General features: G+C 39.0%; 1 protein-coding gene and 1 long non-coding RNA gene across 3 annotated transcripts in view; one reads left to right on the top strand and one right to left on the bottom strand.

The window, feature by feature from the left end:
• Window positions 1-21254, bottom strand: part of LOC148418923 (uncharacterized) — a 39997-nt gene that overhangs the window by 7878 nt on the left and 10865 nt on the right. The gene's annotated exons all lie outside the window — the stretch shown is intronic.
• On the top strand, window positions 771-19630 carry c1ql4b (complement C1q like 4b). Of its 2 annotated transcripts, none has more exons than XM_088424223.1 (4): window positions 771-1027; window positions 1520-1683; window positions 1756-2687; window positions 16975-19630. In XM_088424223.1, exons 3-4 carry the CDS (start codon window positions 2148-2150, stop codon window positions 17152-17154), a joined length of 720 nt encoding a protein of 239 aa, XP_088280349.1. In that variant the 5' UTR covers window positions 771-1027; window positions 1520-1683; window positions 1756-2147; the 3' UTR covers window positions 17155-19630. The 2 variants fall into 2 exon arrangements, with proteins under 2 accessions (XP_088280349.1, XP_088280348.1); XM_088424222.1 differs by having other exon boundaries at window positions 1749-2687.

Genomic DNA, 21254 nt, shown 5'->3' with positions numbered 1-21254 from the left:
AGTTGTGATGGGCACACTGGGACAGTGGACACATGCCTGAGGTTGAGAGTTTCAATCTGGGCTCTGGTTTTCTTGTGCAGAGTTTGAGTTTGTGTCTTGAGTCTTTACCCTACGCTCCAAAAACTTGCATGTTAACTTATATGAAAACTTTTGATATATTTTTTTGTGAGAATTTGAGTGTAAATGTTGTGCGTGTGAGTGTGTGTGTGTGTGGGTGCGTGCATGAAAGAGAGTGTGCGTGTGTGTATGTGTGCATATGTGTATTTGCTTGCAGTCCAGCATTTTGCCCAAAGGCATCCAGGACAAGCTTAAGTTAGTGTAAGTGCTTAAGAAAAGAGATGAATGAACGAGAGACTAGATATTAATTAGTGTATTTGTCTTATTCAGCTGGCGATCATAAATTAAAAACAAAACAAAAAATGACTGATTAAATATTAATATCAAAACTTCTTGTGGTTTGTTGTTTTTAATAACTCTAAAACCTAAAACCGATCAATGTAAAATCACGACTTTTGTTGTCTTTTCAACTGACAGCAATTTAACATAGAAAAAAATCACACATAAACCTATCAAACATCCCAAAAGATATCAGAGCGTCTGCATTTTTGTCAGTATAGTTTACATAATTATATTTCAAGACGAGCTCTAATTAAACTTTCCGGAATCGAGAAAAGGTCACATGTGGGGGTATGCGCGGGCACGTGCGCGCGCGTGAGTGATGGAGAAGGGAGGTACGAAGAAAGAAGGGAGGGAGTCGTAGACGGATTCTGAGGAGGAAAGAGGAGCCGCGCACATAATACAACAAGTGAAGAAACTGTTGCTCGGCACGCAAGCTCGAAGTCTCGTCAACTTCAACGGTCGCTGCGTGCGACTTGAATAGTATCATTAAAGGGACATTTATTTGCACCGCTTTTTTACAAAAAGAAAAAAAAATAAGTTTGCGTGGCAGCTCAACTTCTGTCGGAGAACTCTAGTTTGGAGGTTTTTATTCCTACAGCATGAGGGGAGAAAGTGACGAGCACCCACGGTGAGTTGATCTTTACATTATAACGTTTTTTAAATGCAGGGCATGATTCAAATGAGACAAACTTTATGGAAATTAGGGCACTTCGTCCTGACGATTTTAATTTAGTTGAATTGAATTTTCCGAGCTGAGTTTGACTTTTGTGATTGATAAAAGTGAAAAAGGCCACCGAATTAAAATTGGCAATACATAATACAGAACATAAATTATAGATTAACATAGAACATTTAGATTAAGTTGAAATCAAATATAAAGTTGAACAAATAAAAAACGTAGGTAATAAAAAGTAAATGAAAACAAGTTTAAATAAAATAGTGACATTGTCAGTACATTAAATGATTTCAAGGTGAAATATGTTTATTCAATTTAAAAATGAATAAATATAAGCTATTGTATCCTCAAATATGACCGGCTAAATGCTTTGAGTTAAAAGTGATTATTTTCTCATAATGCTTGGTATTGATCATGTGTGTATAAAATGTTTTTCACCTGCAGATCATAAATGAAGTCATCATAAAGAAAGTCTGTGCTGCCAGATCCCAAATGGCTTTAAAACAAACATTTGCCCATACACTGCCTCGGTATTTGTGAACTGTAAGAGATTCACATTTTAAATTTGGAAACTGGAGGATGTCTTCCTAGCTCACTCTGCTGCCACGGTGAGAGGCCGTCAAAGTAAAAAAGAAAACAATTTGGGTGGAATAAACGGGCATCTATTTGTCAGGTTCCAGCGGACAGCCAAGTGAGCGCCATCCCCCAAATGTGGTGGGTGAGATGAACCCCAGTGGGAATACTGTCGACCCCACCTGACAGCTCTCCGCCTCAGCACCCGAGAGCGCATCAACCGTTCAGGAAGTCTCGAAGTTGAGCGCGCTCATACCTTTTCTTATAAAGCGCAAACCATTGACAGTACATGTAGTGAGAAGCAAAAAAATCCGCCCCGATAGTAGCCATCCTACACACAAGCACATACGCTTGCGATATTCCTTTGGTGAGGTTCCACCCCGAGTTCAGCCTGGCCGGCACAAGCATTCCAGCCAAGGGGGAGGAGGACTTCCTCACGCTGGCCGCCTCCCGTCTCAGCCGCAAGAAGCGCGTGATAGGGGCTGGGGTCGGCGTGGCCATGGTCTTGGTCCTGCTGGTGGCCATCCCCCTATTGGTCCACACTACCAAAGGGGGCGCGTCGGGAGGAGGGGGCACGCATTACGAGATGCTGGGGAGCTGCAAGATGGTGTGCGACACTTTCACCCCCCCTCAAGGAGAGCTGACAGGCTCCTCCCCTCAGCCCCCGGACTTGGCAAACCGTCGGGGCAAACAGGGTTTCAGAGGAAATCCCGGACTTCCCGGTCCCCCGGGTCCTAAAGGTCCCCCCGGAGAGCCCGGCAAGCCCGGTCCACCTGGGCCGCCGGGGCCTGGACCCGGTGGCTACGGCCCTTCCCTGTACACCCCCAAGATCGCGTTCTACGCCGGCCTGCGGAAGCAACACGAAGGGAGCGAGGTGCTGAAGTTTGATGACGTGGTGACCAATGTGGGGAACTACTACGAGCCCAGTACGGGCAAGTTCACCTGTCCGCTGCCTGGCATCTACTACTTCACCTACCACGTCCTGATGAGAGGAGGGGATGGAACGAGTATGTGGGCCGACCTCAAGAAGAACGGGCAGGTGAGTATATATGACCACTGGGGCTGCCATTATTAATCGACTTATCACAATTACGTTAACCGTCAATATTATTGACGATAATTCTTGATAATCAACCTATCGTTTATTCATGTATTTATTTAGTTGGGGCTTTGCTATTCTGCCAAAATATTCGTCTCACACTCCCCCTGCTGGCTCTACACCTTATCTGTGACTCTCACGCGTTGTGGTAATTCGGGTAATTTTCACAATGTAACTCTGGGTAAGCTATGTACTATTTCACCAAAAGTACCGTATTTTTCAGACTATAAGGTGCATCCGAAATGCTTTAGTTTTATCAAAAATTGACAGTGCGCCTTATAATCAGGTGTGCCTTATGTATAGGTGTCAAATTGAAGTAAATAAAGTTTAACTCATTTGTTGTATTGGTTTGTTTTTTTCCCTTGTTTGTTCTAACCTGGTATGCCTTGTATATGGAAATTTCCCCAAAATATACCTGTTTATTGAGGCCTCACTTTATAATCCAGTTTGCCTTATAGTTAAAAAAATGTGGTACTTTATATGATGCAAACTACACTTTGAAAAAAAAAAGAATCTAAAAAGGAAGCCCATTGTGGCTGTTTATGTAATTTCTTAAACAAGAACAGTCATGTTTGGAAGCTAGCAAGCATTTGCACACAGGTTTGCACGTGTTTTTGATATAGCATAATGTCAGTAAACGCATTAATTTGTTCATGAAAACCCAAAACACAATTAATGTCTGCCCAAGTATGCCCGTGGTTAACATCAAAGCACCCACGTTAATTACCTTATGATGTCACTTACATTCCCAAAGTCACAAGAACTTAGCACATTGCTGCAATTATGGGAAAAAGGATTATCAAAATAACAGCTCATTAACATACTTGACAGAAGTCCTCAACACATACTGTAACAATGAATAAAAAAACCTAGTTTCGCTGTGATAAATTATAAGTTCTAATCTATAGTCCTTTGTGTAGTGAATATATTAGTGAAGAAAAACTGAGATGGATAGATAGATAGATAGAGATAGATAGATAGATAGATAGATAGATAGATAGATAGATAGATAGATAGATAGATAGATAGATAGATAGATAGATAGATAGATAGATAGATAGATAGATAGATAGATAGATAGATAGATAGATAGATAGATAGATAGATAGATAGATAGATAGATAGATAGATAGAATAATTAAGTGCAGTCAAAAGAGAGTCACAGAGGGTTTGTATCATGTAAAGTTCACTCGGGTTGTTTTTATTCTTTTTTTCCTTTTTTGGAGTCATTTTGTGTGACAACAGGAACTTTTCTTCTGAATTGGCGTTTTAGAAAAGCCATTGAAACAAACTTGTGGGAAGCAAGGCTTTTTACAAATCAACCTTTAGCTGGAATTCAAAAAGTACAAATGATTATACCAATGGTAAGCAAGGAGAGCGGGGCGGTGATTGACAGCCAAGCGATCAAGGGGATAACAATTCTCCACGTCTTGGTGGAACAAAGCCGGCATGCAACAGCTGGCAACTGGCCTCTAAGGAACTGCGACTTCAACGCTAATAAATAAACAAGTAGTCTACAAATGTCTAGCAAAAGCCTTGAATGCTTCCATCTGGAAATCAGTGACAAGTTGAACCCTCACTCTGTCAAGGAGCTCTGATTTTGACGTGTGCCGGCGAGTAGACAAGTGAAATCCTAGGGATTACCAGTAGAAGGAGACAAAAAAGATAGACGTATACTGTATGGTTTGCATTGTAACAGGCCAAGTGAAACTATGACTGTTTGATGGCTTAGTACATCATTTACTTTGTGCGTCAACTGCCAGCAGCTGCCAGGCTGATGGGTTCTTGTTCAGCCTTTCTGATTTACATACTGGAACAAGGAAAGGGGGCAAAAGAAATTAGCGTTCCAACGCTTTCACTGTTTGCTTACATTGTGAAATGGAGCCCTTTTTACAATTCAAAACAGCTGCTCATTAAATTTGCTTTGGATACTCGTGGGGTAGAATTTTGTAGATTGCATATCAGATTGCATGTTGGCAGTACGACTGCAAATTTATCTTATGCAATGTATGTCCCTAGGTTCCCTATTGTTGATCCAGCTATCTGTTTGATGCTTGGAATGATGTGTTGATCAGATTACATACAATATATTTGATGTCCAAAATATTTTTCCAGGAGACCTCAAAAATGACAAATTTGTTTATGCATTAGCATTGCAGCCTGAAGTTTAATGAGCGATTTTCAAATCCCCTCATTGGGGTCGTTGAGACGCTGATGCCGAACCCAGCTGCCTTTGGGCAGTAGACGGGGAACACCCTAAACTGGTTGCCGGCCAATCACAGGGCAAACGGGAACAAACGTCCACTACATTCACAAACACACCAAGGAGCACTTTGGAGTGTCCAATTCACCTACCATGCATGGGAGTAAACCAGAGTACCCGCAGAAAACCCGCGCGGGCACGGGGTGAACATGCAATTCCACACAGGAAGGCCAGAGTTGGAATTGAACCTGTGACTTCTGAACTGTAAGGCGGACATGCTACCAAGTCTGTGCCGCCCCTGTGTCAATCATTTTTCAAAGAAAAACAAACAAAAGAAAACAAAAAACACCCAAACGTGTGGACTGACCAATACTATAGTTACTTGAAGAAAAAAAAAAGTGACCAAAACGCTTTTGGCCAGACAGCCTCCTAATGCAACATTTATGTTGTTTTTCTTTGTCGAAATCCCACTCATGTGTGCTAGATATATATATAAAAAATATATATATTGTTGTTTTGACCAGATGTTGCATTAGCATAAACTCTCGCCGATTCACCTACGCACTAACTTTTTGCTGAAAAATTTTGAGTATTTGCTTCAAATTTTGGGCCCTTTCTGTAGCACCCTTAAGGGCAGCCCTAACGATCTGCTCTTCTTCAATTAGCGGAAGAACAGCTAGCATTAGCCACCGTTTTATAGATTGCTGGCTTAGCAGTGAACGGCAGGAAGGGGGATTCTGGAGGTCTGATAAATAGGCGAAGCTCGTTGTAGAGTTGACACCAGTGAAAGCAGTTTAGTGAACTTGGCGAGGACATTCAGCGAAAGGTCCCGATAACTATCAGCAGTGCTTGAGGACTTGGTAAGAACACGCTGCTCAATGACAGACAGTGTAAGTGTCCAACAAAAGATAAAGAGCACAAATTGGAAAGTAGAAATTGATATTTTTGCCATTTGTGGAGAAACAACAAATTTGTTTGCAGTCTTGCACTTTGCTTGTCTGCTGAAGCTCTGATGGAATCAATTGCAGCTTGAGTTTGGTTTTACGGATGAAAACATGCAATTTTATAGAACAGGATTTATGTGAGCAATAAAGTCTGTGAGAAAAAAAAATCCCTTTTTCATGGATGTGACAAGATGTTCATAAAGCAGAATGTAGTGAGGGCGGTTCGATTCCACATAAAATTAGGAGACTTCAAATTGTCATTCCTGTCGTCTTCTGCTGTTAAATCTTTCATAGCCTTTAGATGAGATCTTCTCCACTCAACCTGTGCCCCTCCTTACACATACCCTTTTACAGCCCACGCTGCCTATTGACTCTTTCCCCATTAATTATCTTTTCCATCAACTAAATTATTTAACCCAATTCGCCGCTGATCTTTATCTCCAATTTTACTGTCTATGAGAACATGTGAGGTCAAAAAGGCAAAACCTTGAAAACTTGATCCACTAGAAACAAAGGAGTTTTTTTTTATTATTCTGATTGATGTTAATATTTTGTTTTCAAATGGATATTTTTATTTCTGAGAATGTAATTTTACAATGGGAATAGTGAGACTGACTTTCCTCTTACCAAACAGCTTTGGCATTCAGAATAAAATTCACTGATGTCTTGAAAGAGAATGTTTTGTTTGATTTTAATCAGATAATGATCTTTTTCACAAAACAAGTATTTATTTTTATAGGTAACAGAAAACAATATCCACAATGCGTTTTGTCATTCCTGTCTCAAATCTTGCATATCGTCACTGATAGGTAGAATCCTCTCCTGTTTATAATTAAATACTGTATAAAATTCCTTCGTGCTTCAATTACCAACCACCGCAATGTTCAAGTTGGTTGTTTACCTACATTGTAATTCCACCAATGTCAATACAGCACCACCAAAAAAACATGTTTTACTCATTAAATGATGAACCTTTACAGAAAAGGGAATTTGGTGCCATCATCAGCTGTCTTTATGAAAGTCTGCTCTCACGCCGACCCCCCGACGTGGCAAAAACCCTTAAATACTTCACCGAGCAAATGACTTAGGTTACATCATCTTCACCAAATCTTTTTCAACGGTCTTAGAGCCATGAGTGATGCAATAAAAATAAATAAAAAAAAAAAGAAGATGAGTAAGCCTATCTCATTGGCAGGAATAAATCTTCTTGCGAATTGACCTGTTGGGTCAAAGAATTAGATCTATCAATTTTTAACAACACTAGCTTACTTAAATGCATCCAGCATAACTATTTTCCATACCATATTCCATATTTTCCATACCATAACATGATAGAAGCCTCTGCCACAATAATACAATGTATCTTAAAAAAAAAATCTCTGGTTGATGTTTTTTCTCTGAAATGTTTAGATGAGATTAAAAAGAGAGGAATTATATTTAATTAGAATTCATCACAGATCTCAAGTGTTTTATCTCTTGACAGCACTATTAACTACCACAGGTGCAGTAATTAATTAATCAATGACTAATCATTTATCAGATTATAGCTGATGAATTATTCAGATACGTTTTTATTTCAAAATTTCCATCAAATTGTCCAAATGCTCAAAAATACTCCACAGTAATTATGTCGCCCTCCTTGAAAGTGGAATGATTATATTTGTGATGTATCAAAATGAAACATTTGCTTTTTACTCTGCAAAACAAAGCTCAAGATTTTTTTTAGCCTCCTTTCTGACATATTACAAAAACAATGGCACGCTTTTAAATAAAACGTTTTTTTTTCGTGGGTTCATCAATTAATTAACTAAATAATCATTGTCATTAGGCAAGGTTTGTGCGCATTCGATCCGTAACCCTGTGCATGTATGAACAGCATTCGCCTAGTGGTGCTGATCACTGGTTATCAGTGGGGGGGACGAGAGCAAGACACGGCCTAGCGGGGGAGGCCGACAGAGACAGGCAGCCATCAGACAGATGGATGGATATCCACATGAGACTGGACAAAGGAGAGCGCAAACACACGAGTGTCCTCTGAAGGAACGAGTCGATGCTACGCATGAAACAATCACAAGCTGATGAGGAAACGTTGCCACGTGCAAGTTGACTTTTCAGATCTCAAGTGGAAGAAATTCTCCTCTCTCCTTGTCTCCCATAATTCAAGTTTCAGATAGGTGTTGAGGAAGACGACCTTTTCAATTGATATATAATTCACCACCCAGTTGTACTTTGCCCTTTACACTGATGAGCACGGAGTGATAATAAGAATATTTATAGCTGGTCCGAAACGGGCTCGCAAGGTTGGTCATTTGGCTGTCCGCTAGCGCCCACGCGCGCCCGTCTTCCGACGACGTCCCCAGTCGGAACGTTTCTATATTTTATCCGAAAATGCATCTCTTCTGTTGACATTGAGTGACCTCATTATGGGATTGTGGCAACAGGTTGAATCAAAACATGTACAGCACAAGGAGACTGCTGGATAAACCGTGCCTTTAATAAGGCAGCGGCCTTATTAAAGCCAACAAAATGCTCTGACACGCGCTCCGTGGAGACTCATCCTTAACAATGCAAGGTGTAAAAGTTGGAGGAAAAGGAAAAGATTGGGTGTGTGGGTGAGGATAATATATGTGCCGCGTCTGCTGCAGGTGCCTTTCTTTTTAAAGACTCATTATTTCTGGTGAGGCCGTCCGTGTATGTAAAGGATTGCCTTCAAAAGTCAACCGTAACTGGCATGGCAAAAGAAACAAACATTTTAATGATTTCCACTGTACTTTATCAGTGGGCGTAATGGCTTCTATGAATAGATGGCGAGTAAACGGGAAAATAATAAGATAGCACTCAGTTGTACAAGTTGTTGGTCTTTAAGAATTTAACAACAAAGTGATATCTACCTCGTGTGGGATAACACACCATCTAAATAAACACGAAAATATACTGTAAATAGGGATCAATTGATTGCTGAGGCCGGTTGAGTAGTCAAAAATTACACTCAAGCGGTGAGCTGTTATTTTTCAAATAATGAGTAGCGCAAGAGTAATCAATCTGAGAAACTGAATCAAAATGAATGAAAAATTGATATACGTACAATGGCATCACACACGATGACCAACACACTTAATTTTAATCTCACCTAAAGATTTCGGAGAAAAATCCTCAGACAGACAAGATGGATGGACGGACGGACGGACTGATAGACAGACAGACAGACAGATAGACACACAAACAGATAGACAGATAGACAGATAGATAGATAGAAGTGTGAACTGGGTTTGTGCTGACACCAGGAAGACATGATCTGTGGAAGGTGCAAGCTACTAATTACATTGCCTAAGACAGTGATCCCTAACCACTGTGAATGAGTTGTGCCACCAGAATATTATTCACTTAGAAATGGATTTTCAAGAATGTATTTTGGTTCATCTATGCCAGTGATATAGAGTGACAGGCAGAACAATTAAATGCTCTTTCATTACATTCAATACATTTTATGTATGGTACTATATATCAGCAGAAGTCTGATAATGATCCTGATCATTTGGATCCGGTGTCTTGGAGGACAGGATTATCAAAAGCATGCAAGATAGTGGCTCTCAATGAGCAGGTTTGGACCTCCTGCTCTAGACTCTTTAAAAAATGTGAAAATATGTCTGTCATTAAGTTAAGACTTTTCAGAAAAGCCCAATGAGAAGGCTCGAATTTGAGCATAAAAATATGACTGCAATCCTCATTTCTGCGTAATTCAAGCTCATTAAAAGTGAAAATGTCTCCATAGAAGCACTTTACGATGCTGGTGCTTTGATGAATTTGTATATATTTAGCCTAAAATAATAATATTAGAAGAAGTACTGCCTTATTTTACCATTTCATGCGATTACTTCTTTTACCCTCAAAGGTGTCCAACTCCAGCCAATTAGAGACTTTCTAATCAACATCTTGACACCAAGGGTCTTTGAGTGTCAGGGAACAATATTAGCATTTATATGCCAATTAGAGGGTGCAAGAAAGTCTCCTTGTCAACCTTTCTAATGGAAACAGGGAACCTCTGACTGGTACACATAGAGAGAGGCAGGAAGAACATGGCACCTTGAACCAAATGGGGGGGAAAAACATTTTCAATTGCCCTTCTCATCCAGTTCAGCCTCGGCATTCCCTGTGGTGAGTTTAAGAGACCGCCGTCTCAATGGCCTTGCTCCAGTGCGAACGGTCCGTACATCACTGTGACTGAACCTTGTCAGTTTTATGACTGGGGGATTAAGAAGCACTGTGAAACAAAACAAAAGTGAAGAAAAGATCATTCTTTGTGGGCTTTCGGCTCAGCCTCATGAAGGAAATGCAGGTTTTAAAAGATTATTCTGATATATGTGCCAGTCTTTCCTTGGAAAAGAAAACAAGCTACATTTTACTCTTATGAACTGATTTAAATATAAATCAGAACAAATGTTTCAAAAAGATGCTCACGCATGAATCCAAATCAGCAAAATACTGGAATACAGTGGAATAAAACTGAAGTTTCAGAGCACCTCTGCTCAAATATTGAAATTGTGTGGGGTGACCTGAACTGTATTTAATTGTATCTATCTATGGAGTGCTTGCCAACCTAAAATTACACAGTCAAGTAATTATTGAGAGAGTTTGTTGTGTCAAATCACGTGATTAAAATAAAAATGTTTTGATTTCAGTTAATCCAGTGGACACACAACCAACTTTTTCCAAACAAGTTAAAGCAATTTCCTATAGCGCGCGTAAATGGCAGAACTAAAGGTGAAATGGGAAATGGATCAATTGAAAACTTCTTGATTATCAAATTCATTTTTAATTATTTTTTAAATGTCTTCAATTTTTTGAGACCTTGTTAAACTTAAAATTCATTATTGTAAAGTCACAGAATTTAGGAAAATAGTGAGCATTCTTTGATTCTTTTTGACTATTTGTAAACAATTTACAAACTACATTTCTCAATAATCATAAATGCTGCCAATTTTCTGATTGTTGTTACAGATACAGCTCAACTCCTAATCGATTAAAAATTAATTTACGTCTGTGCAATTTCTGCACTAGCAATTTGAAATAATTTTCCATTTTTTTAGATAGAGGGACAGAAATAAAAACATATTTTGATTATCCAATTCATCAATAAGTTCCCAAAGTAATAACTGATTAATTTGAACTCAGGTCCCTAAACTGTGATTATTATTTTATTTTTTTATTGTGATATTATTGTTGCATGAACATTTTGCACGTGATTATATTTTTTTAATAAATCAAACCTCTAAATGAATATTTGCAGTTTTTTTTTTATACTTCCATTTATGTCAATTACAATTGTAATCATCCAGTATGACAGAAAAAAAGAGATTTTATATTTTGACCAAATTATCCAGGCATAATATTCTCATACCAAGTTTTGGTACGCTTGTCGTCAATCGTAGCTGAATAGAATCTTGCTGTGATTGATGGGCATCAAAGAGGCTTTTCAGGTAATGGTCTTTGAAATGAACTCAAAAGGGGCATTCCCCTCCTGACAAATTATTTTTCTGGGGCATCAAAATCGGCCATTGATGGAAATGCTATTGTGAGTTTGCCATTCACCCTTCTTTTATATGAAAATTGGAAGGACTGTAATCTTTTCTATTGTCCCTCCGGGTCCCCCTTCTTCCCGGTGAAAGATCAACCGCAACAAGTTTGGAGCCGCCGACAGGAATCCACTTCCTTGTCACTACCACTCCAGTCCGTTGTTGACAATAATCCCGATTTGCCTTTCCTCACATGCTTTCACTGGCTAAGTCTCAAAGCCTCCTGCCCACTTTAAGGAAACTAGCACTTTCACTGTGATTGTAAGTGACAGCTGAGGCTTAGGCTCACAATTCCCCACTAGAAATGTTGAACAAGTAGTGGGCAGGCGGGGAGAAAGTGTCCAATTCATTTAATAAATGGAAACAAAACTGCAGCAATTTAAGAAACGGTCTTCGGAGGTCAGCTTCCTCCACACGTGAATGAACATTTTTAAAGATCTGAACGAAATTATGACTGTGAACCAAAAGAAGCATAACACTAGAAAGACCTTTTAGCTGTTCTTAATTTAGATAGACAGTAAAACCATTGAAACTGCTACCAAAAAATCCATAATCAGTATTATAATTTAACTTATTCAATGCCAGACAGTTTCTGACTTTTCTTAAAAATACCCAGCATTTAAAACCTAGCCTCATGAAAGTTCTATAACAATACGTCGAGCAGGTTATGCTCAAGCTATGAGTGTTAAGTTTACTTAAAATAAGTATACAATAACATTGTATGACTAGATGATGCATTTTATAATAAACATCGTAAATACAGTATATATTTGTTGGGGCTATGACTTTCATTTAATTCAATCAAAAACCGTGGTCATTCAGAATGACTGATGAAAACTTTGATTTTATTTTTTAGCCATATTGCCAAGTCTCTGATAGAAAATGTGCATAATAGTGAGCATTACCCCTGGTTTGAAAGCAGCCATGAATTAATCATAAAAGCAGGGGGGAAAAAAAACATTAAATGTCAGCATCTCCACTGACCGAGTCGAAGCTGACTAACGCATAAGTTGTCCCTAAGAAAGTCAACCATAAAAAGCCATAAATAACAATGCGTCCTTTTACGCTAGCTAATATAATTAGATGATGTTCATTTTTTAAAAGGCCATTTGAATAAGACACCATTAATATCCCTGCTTGCCTTGGCTGTTAGAAACGGAGCAGGCCAGCATGCAATAATTTTATTTAAAAAGATAGATTAAAATGGAGGCAAAATAAAATTGAACTTATGATTCATAGATAAACATCTTCGTTTCCAAAAGCTGTATTTTGGGAGAACCCCATTGAATGCAATCACATAATAATCACCAAACAATTGTCGTATATGCCCGAGCAATTTAATGAAATAAAATATGTATAAATGGGCTGTAGCAAAATGTTCAGCTCTAAATGCATCATGCGTATGCTTAGCACTCTCTCGATGACCATTGTTGTGTACAATGTTATATGTAATATTACATTACAAATGTAATAATGTACTTAGAATCCCTTACAGGTGATCCTTTAAAAATATTACATGAGTAATTTTGAGAGGGAGCGCTCTGTTAGCTACTATGATGTCAATAACTCCCAGTTCTCTTTGTTGTTTTTCTTGATGAATAGACTGGGGACATTTTGTGCTTGACTGACCTATTTGTCAAGGCGGTCTTTGCATGTGTGTGTGTGTGTGTGTGTGTGTTTGTGTGTTTTAACTGAAACACTTCTGAGGTAAGACTTTGCCACTTTGCAATAATTGAACATTTTTTTTGTCTTTTTTATTGGAAATTATCCCAAACATATGATATCCCTTGTTTTTTCAGGGAGTCTTTTTAGTCAACTTATTTAAGTCAAAGGACCCAATTTGGTCAACATTTTTCCCCTGAGTTCTATCTTAGAGCATTTTATGATGTACAAAAATGTATGTGAACAGAAGGTCAATTGTATCACGTCACTTTATTTTTGAACTTGCCAATTCAGAAAAGAAAAATGTCAAATTGAAATGGCATTGTAAGTTACGGCCTCCTGGCAGCCTGTAACTCAGCTGAGAAGAGTATCAGGGGAATGGTTGCGTTCAACCATGTAGACAGATGTTGGATATACAAGATGTCAGAATCTCTTTCCTTCTATAGTTCTCCAAAAACCCATTAGGCCTTCTTCAGGGAATTGTTCTGTCCCTTCCTCGCAAAACAGTCCCCCTCCCTTCAGACAAAAGCGAACCCATATGTTCTGCGGCACACTTCATTGTAAAGAAGATGAGAGCAGTACCTATACAACTGTGGGGAATGTTATCGTTTTTGTGGGGGGGATAGGGTGGGCTCCTTCTAGTATTTCATGGTCCATTTGACCATTGCAGCCTATCCTACATTTATTGTGATTGTGTAGCGTTATTGAGGGGTTGGACCTATTAGGCGCTGAGCTGCCATGGCTGTCCGACTACCAATTACCGAAGCCTGCAAGTGTGTATAGCCTGCCCCGGTGCATCTGGATGCAGAGACGAGTGGGTTGTGTGTGTGCGAGGTGGAGGAGAGGGGGAGGTGTGCTGTGGTCCCCAGGAGACCTGCCACAGCAGCATGCCGTTAATCAATCCGATTTAGACCGGACAGGGACATGCTTAGTCGCTGCTCCCGCCAACACCGCCATGGTGAGGAGAGAAAATGTGTGCGTGACCGGCATCCCACTGAAGTGTAAGGACACAAAAAGATGGATAGATGGGCCCAGAATGAAGAGGAAGCGACAGCGGTGCGAACGGGTGAGGGATGATTGGGGGGGTGCAAACAGACAACAATTAGTGTGGTGGTGCGCGTAGAATGAAAAGAAGGGGGATGTATTGATTTGATTTTGTCTTATGATGAAGAATGAAATTACTCACGTGCTTCAGATGGTGCAATTGTCTCCACAGAGAAATCGTTTGTGTAATGAGTTAAAATGATGAAATGGGAAGAGGATGCTAATCATTAAATGGAGGACTGATTCTATTTTACTTTGCAATCACATGGAAAGAGGAAATACTTGACTGCTGAAGATGAGCCTAAGCTTCTCTGTATTACAGAAAAACGTCTGCCATTTTTGACCTCCGATAGGAAAATGTGTGATGGAAACTCCTCTTGGCATTTGAGGACTAAACGTCAAAAAACAACCATAAGGAAATACTTGTGTTCATGAAATTGTGATGATATAATTTGGCCGGATCACGGATGTGCAACTAAATGGACGGCCATAAAATTCCATCAGCACAACTTAGTGGTCTGAAACAGGACCCCACACTTCTAACCAGATGGATGATGAAGAGCATATGGATTTTCATTTTCAAACGCAAGATCAATTTTTCCCATTAAAATAGGACAAAACTGCTGGACAGCTGACCACTATTCTGTGTAAGAACTCATGTTGTGCATGTTTTGCCGAAAAGGAAACTTAGTAACTACTCTTAACATTATAGCTTCTTTTGTTTGCCATTCAAATCCCCAAATTAATTAACGGGCTCAGTTACCTTTGTGAACACTGAGCAGCTTAGGCAAGTGAAATAAACTTTAATTGGTCCCGAGTGCGTCCCCCACTGTATGCCACTGAGGGGAGAATATAAGGTGCACATAAAATATGAACTGACCATTAGTGTGGCTCGTCACCTGTCTCTTTTTGGGGCCTTTCCCCCTTCCCAAAGACATCTGTTTTTTTACTCATTTAACTTACATGTGAGTGAAATTTTGGCGCTCGAGTGACTGAAACAAATCCAAGCGAATCCAGCCAGTTTTCCAAATAAAATATGGAAAACAAAAAAAGCTTTCATACTCGGATAATACATCCATCCGTTTTCTAGAGCCGCTTATCCTCACAAGGGTAAAACAGAAAGAGTTCTATTTTTATCTTCAGTGTGTGTTAGAACATAAAACGACAGATCGCGAACAGCGGCTGGAAACACGGAAACTAGTGTGTTGTTCAGCTGTTTTCACTGCCCCTTCAGCAGGACTTGTCATGTAATTAAATCAGCCTATTATAATACAGCTTGGAATTAAATGAAATTTCATCAATTACGCCAAACCGCCTGAAGAGGAAGGCAAAACAACACAAACTGAGGGTTGCTACATGGTTGTTTTTTTAAGCTAAATATTTTTTTTTAATTAGCTTTCAACCACCAAAGGTATGGGAACTAGTTATATCAACAACAACGTAAAGTTTATTTCTTCTTAGTATGATCATTATATAAGTTAGTGAACGAGGACTTTATTGTGAAAAGATATTTGATGCTGTGCCAAGTTATAAGAATTTTGCATACAATTGATTTTTTTCGATTGATTTTTGTACATTTCAGTCTGTACAATTGAATCGGTATTTCTACTTTTATACAGTAGGTGAATTTTATGCTAGCAACTTCTAGCTAAGTATGTGGTTATGTTTGTCACATCTGTGTACCTAGTCTTTGTTGTAGCTTAGCTGTAAATGTTTATTCATTTACGTAACCCTCAAAAATGCAGCAGTTGTCTACACAATGAGGCAGAAGACAGGAATGAAATAGTAGTAGCCGCGTATCGAAATCGTGGTCATTAATATGTACAGAATGTACTTATATTTTTATCCACAATCGTGTGATTGGAGGGCTGGTTAATCACCCAGTGATGTTGAAATTCATTATAAACAGATTTGCTTGCTGAGTACGACCAAATAAGAACTGCCTATCAGCATAATGAATGCAGCTATCCCATCCGCCATCACAGTAACACTTTTTTTTCTTCTTTGAAATGTGTTCAAATAAATTCTTGGAGGAAATGTGTCGGAATCTGAGAGAAAGGAATAAACATGACAATACATTTAGCAGCTGTGTCGGCGGCTTCAGGTGTCATCGCACAAACCCTAATTAAAGCTTTTTCTGGTTTGTGGAGCCGCTGTGTTAACAGTTGCGTGAACACATGGTGTGATCAGTTGTCAACACTTCCTCGGTCATGTAAACTAGCATGATGAAGCCTCACAATGTATCATTTTAAATTCTTGACTTGTTTGCAGGAAGAGTGGTGTTCAGTGAAATGTGAAATGACCAATCCTGGCCCACATGGGTTTGATCATGTGACATTCACAAACTGAGCCGTGATTGGTTCTTACGCAAGCAGAAGTAAAACGTATTTGATGTCCTTTTTCGTTGACAGTGGCAAAAATGTTTTAGTGGTATTTGAAGAACATGAAAATCATATTGTTTACAAATGTTTACACTAATATCAACTTTTTAGTGTTGATAATGGCTAAATAAGTTAATCATCCCTTGAAATATATGTATTCATTATTTTCTTTCACGGGACAGACAGGAGTACACCTGAGATGTGGCCACAGCAAAATTCCAATGTGGATTTTAAATTTAGGTTACCTTGATATTGATGGAGTGGACTTATTCTGTAGAAAATGGAATAAAAAAAACTCAAGCATAAATGTTTTACGTTTTGTAGTAAAGTTGTTTTGGTCGCTTGTTCATCTTTACTGTGACACCACAAACGGCACCATTTTCATCTGTTATTTTTTTCAACCCCTCTCCATTTCTTCAGGTGAGGGCCAGTGCCATCGCCCAAGATGCCGACCAGAATTACGATTACGCATCCAACAGTGTCATCCTGCACCTGGATGTGGGCGACGAAGTGTGTGTGCAGCTGGACGGCGGCAAAGTTCATGGCGGCAACACCAACAAATACAGCACCTTCTCTGGCTTCCTCATCTACCCTGACTGATACGCTAGCCTCTGTTAACCCTCTTCTGCATCGAACAGGCTGCGGTTTCATCCTGCCACGCCCATTTTAAAGAGAATTTCTAGCAAATTAATATATAATTGTATTTTCATCACTTAACATTTACCTCAGACAAACACTTGGTTAGTTGTAATTCTATGCCATTAGCCGTGTCTTTCACATTTGCCCAGACACACACATGCACACACACTTTCAATTAATTGAAATGAGACCACTCAACATTAGTGTGTGTTAGTAGCCTCTGATCTCTTCATGCGCATAAATTTTCACAAGGGATGCACCGAAAAGAAAATGTTTAGACGAAACCGAAAACCGATCAAAAGAAATGCTTAACCAAAAACTGAAAAAAAAAGAAAAAAAAAATTCACACATTGCCTCGTGACATCGGGAATGGACTGTAACATCACAAGCAGCGTCCTGCACAGGTTTGTAAATGATTGACAAAAATTAAATAAAACTGTATACTATGGCTCTGAATATATTTCTTGTTCAGTGTTTTAATGCTCCAGTACGTTTGTGGTAAATGTTATAATATTTATACATAAAAGACAGACATTCTTTACTTTGATTCAAGGATATACCAACCACTAGAACGGAAGCCTTATTTGATTGTTATTGTAAACATAAGTGACTAGACCTTTTATTGTCATTTTAACATCATTCTTTCAGTTACACTTTTTTTCCATCTGATTTTGAAATGTCAGACCATATTTGAACGCATTGACGCTAGATACTTGTGCCGCATCATAAAATGCCATGATAATTGATTTGTGGTTTCTCAGTGTCCTTAATCGGTGATTGAATATATTTTTTGAATGCCGATTCGTTTATGTTGGTAGCGATGTAATGTGAGGGAAGGAGATGCAGCTAACAAGCTTTTTCACTCTGGTTGCAAAGGCCAACTTCAAAACAAAATTTGAATACGGCTTTTGCATTACAACCATGTATTTTTGGTGCGTTTATTTCAAAGTCGGCCGTCATAACACGCCACTGGCATGTGAGGTGATCTTATTAGTATTCCTTGGTAGTTTTGTTTTTTTTGGTGGCTCCTCAGTAGTCCAAGGAAAGAAATAGAAGCTCGGCAGCGCTCTTTTCTCGATGCGATGAAATCCTTTATGTGTTCAGACAAATTCATCCCGACATCTGTTTTCAAATTTTTTCGGTTTCAATTATCTTTAGACCCAGAAACAAACACATTTTTTGGGGCCATTTTACGCCGAAAACTCTCAATAGCCAAAAATTCGGTGCATCCCTAATTTTCACTTCTAGACAGCACATTAAAAAAAATCATAATGTAACTGATAATGCACCTGAATCCGATAAAACAAAAGTTATGTATGTGTTATGTCTACATACATTTCAAGTCAAAGTACATTTTCCATCCAATGTTGAAGTTTTAGTTTGTCCTACGCCATCACACATCACATTACACCGGTAAGAGTTTGTTGTCATGCTAAAGTCAAAGATGAGTCAGTATTAAATATATGGGTGGGTTGTTTGGTGATGAGAATATCCCCCACCCACATTTAAATCAAGGCAAAATATAAATATGATACAATCCATTACCGTTGATTGTTTTGGGTTTGACCCTTTTCCACACTATAGTGAATAGCTGACAACAAAATAAGTGACATGGACATTTTTTCAGCTGCCATGATGAAGGAATTGTTAGACATCGTGCTTTGTATCTACAAAAAAAATCCACTTTTTATCAGGTCGTTGTAGTGAATATGTATCCTAAGTTTGTGAATGATTTGTGTGCCTTCTACATAATTCCAGCAAAGATTGCAACCTTTTGCCAAGAGTAACATGACCACAAATTTGTGGGTGAGGCCCAGGTTGTGAATTAATGTTTCATACAAAAATCAGCACAAGAAAAAAAAATGAAAAATTCAAAACTGTCTATTGTAGTTGTCCTTCTGTAGCTTTGAACAGAACTTATTGCTTTATGCTAAGCTAAGAGTGGTATCGGTCACAGTAGCAGCAGTATCTGTGTTTTCATCAAAATCAAGCAAAGTGAACACTTGACTACCTATTTCATTCCATTTACTTGTGAATGTAGTTCAGTAAAAGAATTTTTTCAAACACAGGTGACTGACAAGTTTGGAGCACACACATGGGTTTCTGTGCCTTACGCGCTCTGTTTCCCTTTCATTTTTCATGCATGAGACTGTTCTCAAATCCAAGCTGTGCAGACAAGCTGATCCATGTGAAACAAACAGCAATCCGACAGGGATTCGTGTTGTTGGACATTTGAGGGAACAAGACACTAACCGGCGATTGTGGATCTTTGAATGTATATGGATGTCTCTCATGTGCAAGCGGATAGCGCTTCTGTCTGTGTGGAAGCAGGACAAGACAAGCATGTCATATTGAAAATCTGCCAGAACAAATATAATAAGTCCATGTACTCAAATTATATGTACTGTAAGTATTAAAGCAAAGTATTATTAAAACACGTGAATGGCAGTGTTTGATGTGCGCCAAAGACTTTTAGGCACCTGTGAGGTATGCTAAATAGCGTGACTGTGGATGTGAATCAATTCTGATAAAAGTCACCATTGAGCTGGTGTGACACAAACATTCGTTTTGCGTGCCACATGCTGCATTCAATGGGGTCTTCTGCCGCTGTCACCTGTGTGTGTAAGCCATTGTTGTCACTGTAATTGTAAGCTAGGTCGGATGTTGCATTCTCAACACTTGAAAATCATGAAAGATGATAATAATAAAAAAAAAAACTAACTAAACATTTGTTTACCTTTTATGTACTGTATGTTCACAAAGTGAGTCACTCATTGGGGGATTGTGTTTCTGTTTGTTTGGAGAAAAAAAAAACATTTACCAATTTTACCAACAGGTCTATACCAGAGGTTGGCAACCTTCAATCAGCCTTTCAATCATCTACAGCATAGGTGTCAAATTCCTGCTCTTGAGAGTCGGTATCCTAGATGTTTTCCAGTTTTCTATCCCCATCACACTTGATTCAAATGATTAGCTCATTAGCAAGCTCTGCAAGGGCTTGAAAATGATCCTAATCATTTAAATTAGGTGTGTTTGAGGGAGAGGTTTTTGAAAACATGCAGGATACCAGCCCTCCAGGACTGGAGTTTGACACCTGTGGTCCACAGTGAAGTGAGGATAACTCTCCATCTAAAAAATTAAAATAACATGTGTTATGAGGGAATCCTATTATTTATTAAATGAGAGCCAAAATTAAATGACACGATTGAGACCGCCCAAAAATCCAAACCCATCGTGTTCTCTGTTTTGTCATCATTTAGCTGCACTGGCTGTCCAATTGGATAATGCAATGTAAAATGTATATTTGCAAAATATGATTGTGTTTTTGAATTTATGAATAGTTCTGACATCTATGTGACAAGACCAGCACCAACATTTTCACTAATTACATTTAGAAAATCATCTATCTATCTATCTGTCTGTCTGTCTGTCTGTCTGTCTGTCATATATCACAGCTTGTTGTTTATTAGTCTTGTCCATTCTGATGTTTTGACATGCTCATAAAACGAAGGAAAAGTAAAAAAAAAAAATGGTTTGATCTTTAATCAAAGTTGAGAGTGACTACAATTCTTGGCAAGAAGTTATGAATGTGGTGCAAATGAGAGCTTTTTGAGCTGTTGAACATGGGCTTGTGGGTGTTGTCACCCCCCCCCCCCCCTCCCAACCCCCTACACCCTCCCCTCATCCCTCTCCGTGAATCCCAAAGCAGCCCCTCGCAGATTCCAGCGTTAAGTTAATTGGACAGGGAGTGAGGGTTGAGGAGGGAAGCGTTCAGCCCCATTAGCAATCCCTCTGAGGCAGGCCGATCCAAGAGGATCACAGACTCACAAATAGACGGATTAAAATAATCAATAGGCCTATCGCTCTCTCTCTCTCGCTTCCTCAAACACACACATACACACGACACACACCCATGCGGTGACTGAGAAATACCAGTTGCAGTCCGCTTTTCAATGTTGTCTTTGGGCTTTTGCTAATTAACTTTGGTCACACTAACATACACACTCTCACACTTTTTTTTACACACAAAAACAGACATCCACACACGTACAGAGTTAATT

Source organism: Hippichthys cyanospilos, chromosome 9, assembly GCF_059441005.1.
Source record: "Hippichthys cyanospilos isolate Australia breed blue-spotted pipefish chromosome 9, RoL_Hcya_1.0, whole genome shotgun sequence".
NCBI classification, from domain to species: Eukaryota; Metazoa; Chordata; class Actinopteri; order Syngnathiformes; family Syngnathidae; genus Hippichthys; species Hippichthys cyanospilos.
This window is presented reverse-complemented; position numbering and strand designations above follow the sequence as displayed.

Bases quoted from the DNA above. Each gene is read 5' to 3' on its own strand.
- c1ql4b (XM_088424223.1), top strand. From the start codon at position 2,148: ATGGTCTTGGTCCTGCTGGTGGCCATCCCCCTATTGGTCCACACTACC. The intron at 2,688-16,974 runs GTGAGTATATAT...CCATTTCTTCAG, and splicing joins ACCTCAAGAAGAACGGGCAG to GTGAGGGCCAGTGCCATCGC.